This window comes from Eurytemora carolleeae, unplaced genomic scaffold (genome assembly GCF_000591075.1).
Source record: "Eurytemora carolleeae unplaced genomic scaffold, Eaff_2.0 scaffold1173, whole genome shotgun sequence".
Taxonomy (NCBI): domain Eukaryota; kingdom Metazoa; phylum Arthropoda; class Copepoda; order Calanoida; family Temoridae; genus Eurytemora; species Eurytemora carolleeae.
In genome coordinates, this window is record NW_019397059.1 from 19701 (window position 1) to 28647 (window position 8947).

An 8947-nucleotide genomic window follows, 5' to 3' on the forward strand; every position below is an offset into this window, starting at 1 on the left:
TCCCCCCCCCCCACCCTCTCTGTAGTGTATACCCTTTAAAACAAGTCTAAGCAAGCTATGAGTTATTTCCAAAACTCAAACTCTGATTTGACCTTTTTACTACAGGTGAAGGAAAAAATAGTTGCAGAAATACCTTTGGGTCATCTTGGACAACCTGAAGATATTGCTTATACTTGTCTTTTTCTAGCTTCATCGAGGTAATTAAAACAGCTAAAGACTTAATTTTAAGTGAACCCTTCATTTAAAAAATATACCTCTATATAAACCTCTAGCCTAGATTCTATACAATATAAAATGAGATCAAATAAACATTAAAAAAAAACAGAAGTTAATTAAGAAAGTTTTCTAAATTATGGGTTCTATGTCTTTTAATGTTGAAAATATTGTTGTATAAAAATCTGAAGTGGGTGTTAAATTCTGTGGTTTTCTTTCATTGATTTCATAAATCTGCAAGTCACATTTATAGAGAAATGAGATAAAATTTTGAGATAAAATTTCAGCCAGAAAAATAAGGATATGTCGATTATCCTTGATCAGACAAAATCTATAGGAAACTGGTGAGAATTAACATCTGTTGTTACTTTAAAGATATTATTTTTCATCTTTAATCCTGCTATATTGTCTATTTTTTTGACACCCCAAATCAAGGTAAGGTACTATTTGTACTCAGAATGCACCAAATTCTATAATATACAATGAACTTTTTGTGAAAATTTTGTACAGTATATAAATTCTCTAATGGCCTACCCTTGCCCCAAATTGTCTCTTTTAATTAAATGGATGTTGACAGCTAAATATGATTTTAAGATGCTTCAACTGATTTGTTTTAGATCAAAGTATATAACTGGGGCCTCTATTGAAGTAGCTGGTGGTTTGGGTGTCTGAAACAGTTCTAATGCTACATTGATGTTTAGGGTTACACACAAAGGATGAGATTGTAAAGACGACTTGAAACTCATCACATAAGACAATCCCAAGATTGAATTCAGTCTTCTGCCTTAAATATAGTTTTTATGGTATTTTTAATGATTTGGCGAAGAAAGCAATAAGTTATCAGTTGCTGGGATTGGGAGCATGAATACAATTTTAGCTGACGTCTCATCCTTTTTGGGTAACCCTGTAACATTGTAACTCCATTATGATTCGGAATATTTTTTGTGAAAAATTAATTTGTTAGTTTGGGGGGAAAAAGTTTGTTTTTACATAGTAATTTTTTAAGAAATTGTTGTCTATGGCTAGCCTAGAGGATTAAAAAATACCTCAAATTTATTTTGTTTATGACTTTTAAAGTTTAAGTTTTTTTCTTAAAAAGAACTATTGTAGCTAAGATGCAAACTATCATTGAATTGAATTACTTGTTTTATCAATATTAGTTGAAAATATATATTTTTAGTAGATTTTAAATTACTTATTTAAGATGTAAATTGTAAATTAAAATGTTATTCAAAGTTATGTAAATAGATTATTACTATTATAGTGAATTTTTGTTACTATTAGTTACTAAATAGTTACTATTATTATTAAATATTGTTACATCATCCTTATCCATGTTTATTATTATTATTATTGGTATGAGTACTTTTAATACTTTTAATATTATTCAGGTGAAATTGATGATAAGAACCCAGATTCCTTTAGTCAACTCAAACAAAGATGAAAACTATACATTGAGTACCAGGTAAAAAAAAAATTTGAAAAAAATCATTAAATTAGTTTAAATCATGTTGGTTGAGATTATTGATCTCAAAATCTAATTTCACATTTTGAATCAAAGAAATAAATGATTTTTTTGGGTTCAAAAAAAGAGATGAACTTGCAAGGCGATGTTGAATTTGTCCCCAAAAATTTTGAAATTATTTCCTGGACAGGGGGTGGGGATAATTTTTGAAATCTATACCCTAATTATTTAGACTACTTGAGAGGCTTCTGGGTAGAAAACTAGGAAATCTGGGAGAACCAGAGGATATTGCAGAAACAGTAGCTTTTCTATCGTCTCAACAGTCAGTTATTTTTTAATTTAATTTTTTAATTTTAAGGGAATCTTAAAATATTTTGGTGATGTTTGAGGTATGTAGCAGTTACCATATATAAGGCAATTTCATCCGAAATGACTTTTGATCCAGGTTTTTTTTTTGGATTCTCTTGTCTTTTTCAAAAGTTCAGTCATTTTCTCCCTAACAAATTATTTATTTTACCTGATTTGCTAAACAAATCCCAAAAAAAACATACCTAACATCCGGGTGCGAAATTACTTTTTCTAGATAGAGATTTTTAAAAGAATATATCCCAAGACGTGATCAAGAACATATGTAAAGTCTTCCTAGAAAATTGTTATTTTATCCCTTGTCATCTACCTAAATATTCAACAGTCATTTAAATCATATTATTCATCTGAAATCTTTATAGTAGAAACAAATATCAAGGAATATAAAGAACTTCATCTTTTTTAATTTAACTCATAGTTTGATCATTTTTAATAATTTTTCCAATTATAATATTTGAATTATTTATTTCTCATTACAAGATTAAGGTTAAGAGCTAACCTTCTATAATACGTTGCAAACATACAGCATTGCCATATTTTTACATAAATTTAAAGGTTTTAATATTTTTAAATTAGTTCAGAATTGATTACATGATAAATTTTGAAACACGGCAAAAGATATTTTCCAGACTCAATAAATAAATCTTTAAATTGACAATAATTACAAAACAAAACAGCCCGAGACCAGGAATAGTTGCCTGCAATGATGTATAGTCACAATCCTTAGACCAAAATATGATAAGAATGCTTAGCTATTCAAAGGAATTGAGTCTTAGCCACAAACTCTGATGATCAAATCCCGATATCTTTGCAACCTGATGTCGTAGACCTCAGATATTCAAAACTATTAAAATTCTTTTAGATTAAATAATTAAAGTTTGAAATATCAAAGGTTTACACCATCGGGTTGCAGAGATGTAAGAATTAGAAAATTTAAGTTTGTGGCAAAGCCAAAAATATGTTTTTTTTCTGTGCTATTTTTTTCTGCTCATGTTATTTGGCAAAAATGGTCCCTACATATTAATTAACAGTTAAATTAATCAGTATTTTTATTTTTAGTGCGAAGTATATAACTGGGACCTGTATAGATGTAAATGGCGGACTCCTTTAAATTTAATTTGTTCATTTAAAATAAAACATTTTATCAAATAAAATATTAAATAACGATTAAAAAATTGATAAAAAGTTAAAATGTTTTTTTTCTTTTTTAATATTTCAAACTTTAGTAAAAATGAATAAACCAATAGTGTAACATTTAATCCCTTGATATCGTTACAATCCCAGACATAAATCCAAGGGAAATCAAGATCAATCGTTGTCCCCCATCATTTGAGGGTTAATACAAGACTTCACTTTCATTCCCAGTACCAGTTCATAACACACCCAAACCTCTCTCCTTATGTATAATATCTATCTCTCAAGGTCTTGAATAAGTGGGTGGTTTAACATGACACATTTTATTGGTACAAATATATCTGTTAATATTTATTTATATTAAATCATATTATATATATTTGTGGAGTCCCTCAGCGGTAAAGCAAGCCTCCACTAACTCTTATATGAGGAAGAGTCCCTCAGCAGTGAAGCAAGTCTCCCCTAACTCGTATATATGAAGAGTCCCTCAGCGGTTAAGCAAGTCTCCACTAACTCCTATATATGAAGAGTCCCTCAGTGGTTAAGCAAGTATCCACTGACTCTTATATATGGAGAGTCCCTCAGTGGTTAGGCAAGTCCCCACTTGCCCTTATGTAGGAAGAGTCCCTCGGTAGTTCATCTGAGCCTCTGTTCCCTACTGGGCTAGATGTGGTCTCAGCTGATCCTTCTATAGATAATAAAACTGGTGATCTCCTGATCAATCCTAGCTATCTATCAATCTGCTACAGACCTATGATCTTCTCCTGTGATACTTGTAACTGGTGATTTATGATCATCCTAGTTCTCTGTCAATCTGCTGTAGATCTATGATCTCATACTTGCAGTTCTCCTGTGATTCATATAGCTGGTGATCTTTGTGATCCACCCTAGCTCTCTATCAATCTGCTCTGGATCTCTAGTCTCCACAGTATCTGCAACTTACACAGTATCTGCAGTATCCTCAATATCCGCAGTATCCACAGTCGTTGCAGCATTCCTAATGTCTGCAGTATCCACAGTATCTGCAGTATCCACAGTATCTGCAGTATCCTCCATATCTGCAGTGTCCACAATATCTGCAGTATCTACAATATCTGCAGTATCCACATTATCTGTAGTCTGCTCTGCATCTCTGTTGATCTACTGTCTGCTCTATATCTCTGTGATCTGTTGGATGCTCTGCATCTCGATTGATCTCCCATCTACTTGATATCTCCTTGATCTGTTGGATGCTCCGCATCTCTGTTGATCTCCCATCTAATTGTTATCTCCTTGATCTGTAGGATGCTCTGCATCTCGGTTGATCTCCCATCTACTTGATAGATCCTCATGATCTCCTTTCACCTGGATTCATTGGCCTGTATTATCTTCTGAGTCCACAGTGTTTCTAACCATAGAAACACCTGGAATATTAGAGGGTTTAGGGAGTTGAACCAGCTGTATAGAGGTGGAACTACATTGCTCTGATTCTGTTATCCATTCTATAGTTCCAGCAATCCTCGGAGCCTCTAGTGTTTCTAACCATAGGAACACCTGGGATATTAGAGTGTGTAGGTAGTTGAACCAGCTGTATAGAGGTGGAACTACATTGCTCTGATCCCATTGTCTGCTCTATAGCTCCAGTTTTTCTGACCATAGAAACATCTGGAGTATTAGAGTGTGTGGGTAGTTGAACCAGCTGTACTGAGGTGGAACCACATATCTCTGATTCTACTGTAAACCTGAGATATCTATCTAATCAATGGTTTATTCCTCTGATCTGTTGTAACTTGAGATATCTGTCTCATCAATGGTTTGTTCCTCTGATCTGTTGTAAGCGGAGATATCTGTCTCATCAATGGTTTATTGTATTCCTGAAGATATGATCATGTAGATATAATCATGTAAGTCCACATGCTGTAAGCCTTCTGAGAGCTGTCCATGAAGTGCCCGTCCCCTAGCCTTTGGTTGAACAAACGGAGCTTAACTCATACGTCTGTTCGGTTCAAAGGTCTAGGGTGCACTGATCAATCTTAATGAATCAGTTCAGGTTAATTACTCTGCTCTGATTTTAGGTATATAGCAAGAGTTGAAGATTAGAACAAAGGACCACGCCTTTAAATATTACAATAGTTATAGATGTGTTATGTTCTTGTTCCTAAATTATTAAGTATTATTATGTATCATTATGTATTATTATCTATTATTATGTATTATTATGTATTATTATGTATTATTATGTATTATGTATTATTATGTATTATTATGTATTCCTGAAAATATGAAATGCGAGGGGAGATGTGCCCTAATACAATGTACCCACAAAAGGGAAACTTTAATGAAACTTTCTAAATTGACGGTCTGTTATAGTTTAAGTTTGGACCGGAAGTAAATTGTTTTCAAGGGACTGTAATGTAAGTGTAAATTCAAGTGACCCTCGATTCAAAGCTAATAACTTCTGATTCACGACAGTACCCATGGAACCTTTATCCAATCAATAATGTGGAAGATATTATCGTTTTTCTAAATTTAAAAGTGTTTAATTCTGATGATTCTTTTATGTTTTCCTGCAGTAGAAAGGCGCAAGTAACTTTTGTAGAGAAGCCACAATTGAAAATAATCGGTTTTTAACGTTAAAACATTGTTATCTAAATCATACTCGGATCAGTCAACGCGTTCAAGGGTACTGTTGTGAATCATGACATGGATCGGGTCACTGCTGGTCTTTTATTAATTTCAGGAGGAAAATGTGTTGGATTGTAGGGAGAGTAGGGAATCATTTATCAATGCAAAGAAAGGACGTCGTCTTCTAAGTAAGCTTAATATATGATCTGTCTAAATGTCGTCTTTCAGAAAGACTAAATAAAATGTTGTGCCAATCTCAGATGCGGATGCCGTTTGATTATTGACTTTTTGAACTATTGCATGTGGTACCACGTGTAGTAGCTCAAATTTAAACATTCTGTGAGCATTTGAACTAGTTTTTTTCGCTCATTGGAACTATATGTTGTTCATTTGAACATTTATCAATAAAAATAGTTCAAGATTAGAAAATGAATAGTTCAAAATGAGCGAATACATAGAAAAATAATTTATGGCTATTTGTGAATAGCTCAAAGGATAAGAAAAAATATTGCTAAACTAAGGACAAAATATCTATCAAAATTGCTTTTGACAAAAGGAAGCATTTTGCATAAATCTTGCAGGGAAGTTTTGTATTTTTTGCTATGTGATTGGATTTTTTAAAAAAATATTTATTTTCTAATCTGAAATTTTTTTCTTTATTGGTTTATCAACCTAGCTCGATATCTGAGAAACAATGAGGGAGATATCATTGTTTTCTAAATCCCTGACAAGGAGGGGGGGGGGTGAGCGAAAAAAAAGTTATTCCCCCACCCCCTCCTGGCTTAATCCTAATATAGAATCCCCTTACTAGAGTCGTCTTCTAATGGTTTTGCTTTTTGGGACAGCCAGTATGTGTTCTGCATTGATTTACGAAAATCATCCAAATTTTGAGAAAAATATTTATTGTCAAAATTGAAACCCTTATTACTTTTTGCTTGTTTTTGTTTTACAATAACATACAAAGAGAAAGTGTTCACAATTAAATAAAAAGCCTAAAAATTAATTTAAAACAAGATATGAATTGCAGTAGACAAAATTGAGTCTGAAACAAAAAAAGAAAAGATTGACAATTCTGCAGGTATTTATCTTTACAAACAACGATTTTGACAATTTAATGTTCAATAAAATAATAATTTTAATTCACCTTTAGGAAATACACATGTTTAAAGTTATTTAACAACTTTATAAAACAAAGAAGATGGAATGGATATGTCCAGGGATCATACTGTATTAGTGTGATATACTGCATATCATTTGTGAACATTTACATGAATTGTACACTTTGAACTCAATTTTAGGCTGAAAGGGAGTAGGGACTGACTAAATTCATTCCATGGGATTGTTTAAATTCCACTCCAATATATTCTATTCTCTTTGGATTTATCAGAAAATCTAAAAAGAACGAATCATTTAAACCAATTGTATACTGTTGATATAAAAATACTTGATTTTTCGTATTATGATGAGCGCATTTAGGAGGTACAGCTTGGTGATCATCTAAACTGGTAGGAACATACTGGAGCTGTAAGGAACATACTGGAGCTGTAAGGAACATACTGGAGCTGTAAGGAACATACTGGAGCTGTAAGAAACATACTGGAGCTGTAAGAAACATACTGGAGCTGTAAGGAACATACTGGAGCTGTAAGGAACATACTGGAGCTGTAAGGAACATACTGGAGCTGTAAGGAACATACTGGAGCTGTAAGGAACATACTGGAGCTGTAAGGAACATACTGGAGCTGTAAGGAACATACTGGAGTGGTAAGGAACATACTGGGGCTGTAAGGAACATACGGGAGCTGTAAGGATCATACTGGAGCTGTAAGAAACATACTGGAGCTGTTTAAGGAACATACTGGAGCTGTAAGGATTAATCCTTCCATAAATATCAGACTACTTGGTGAGAAGTAGCCTGGAAATCCTTGGTGGAGAAGAGTGGAAGATTTTTAAAAGTGTAGAAATTAGTTAATAGAAAGAAGATGACCCTTAAATTTGGGTTTTCTTTAAAAAATAATTATTTTTTATAAATTTACCACCAAATCGATTTTAAAATCTAGATGCAACAAAATTTTTTAATTTAGTGTTTGATAATTCCTGATTGTACAATCGTAATACAAGTACAAATAACTGCATGCTGCCACCTAGCGTAGATAAAGCAATGTTAGATCTTCAAAGTATCTTGTTTCCTATTGGTTAAGAAAAAATATGTATCAACGAATTACAGGAAGGAGAGAGCAAGAGAAAGGCAAAGATATAACTCAAGGCCACACAGATAGCAGCTTCAAGCAGTAACACTACTCACGCATTTTATATACATTATATAGTACATATATCACATTTAATATTTTATATATATTATATAGTACATATATCACATTTAATATTTTCCCTTAATTTACAAAGACCTGCGTAAAGATGATTTATATCAATATTTATCTTATATTTCATAAGGGTTAATCTTCACATTATATTAAAAAAGAATAATCTATCTTTTAAAAACATAAAGTTGTAATCTTTGTTTATCTGTTTGGGTGTTTGTTTGTTTGTCCAATCATATAACTCATGACAGGGGCTTACTAGGGGGGCGCGAATTCCCCTCCCCCCCTGAGGGGAGGCACACATAGGGAGGGGGCTATATCAATATTACATCTACTTTTCCCTCCCTTAGGCAATCTACATTCTACATTGCATTGCATATCACTTACCCGAACTAAAAGGTTAAGAAACGAAATAAAATGTAATCTGATTCACTACAATACCCTTCAAAGCTTTATCTGATCAAGTATTGCATTAAACATCCATGTTTCCCATTTTGAAAACTGAATATTTTTATTTGTGGTTTCTCTACAAAAGTGACCTGTGCATTTCTTGCTTCAGAAACGATGGAGAAATGAAGGTTTCAAAGGTTCATCGGACATGCCACTCTATAAATGGATGGTCACTTGAAATTACGCATGCATATTCCATTTCAGTATAATTACATCATGTAATAAAATACACTTTAAATTCTTACTTTTGCCTGAACTAAAAAAGTTTCATTAAAAAAGCTTTAATCAATACTTACTTCAGTAAAAATATATATTTTATATCATAATTTATAAAGCAATATATATCGATCCTATGAAAATATGTTTTTAGAAACATTCCATCTCTATTTTTCAT

General features: G+C 32.5%; 1 protein-coding gene across 1 annotated transcript in view; it reads left to right on the forward strand.

Moving 5' to 3' along the window:
• LOC111711488 (estradiol 17-beta-dehydrogenase 8) overlaps window positions 1-1404 on the forward strand; it is a gene marked incomplete in the record, with an annotated part of 11938 nt that extends 10534 nt beyond the window's left edge. The window contains 2 exon segments of the mRNA XM_023485861.1: window positions 106-197; window positions 831-1404. Of these exon segments, the coding sequence (XP_023341629.1) occupies window positions 106-197; window positions 831-885 (147 nt within the window).
• Between the last annotated feature and the right edge of the window lie 7543 nt (window positions 1405-8947).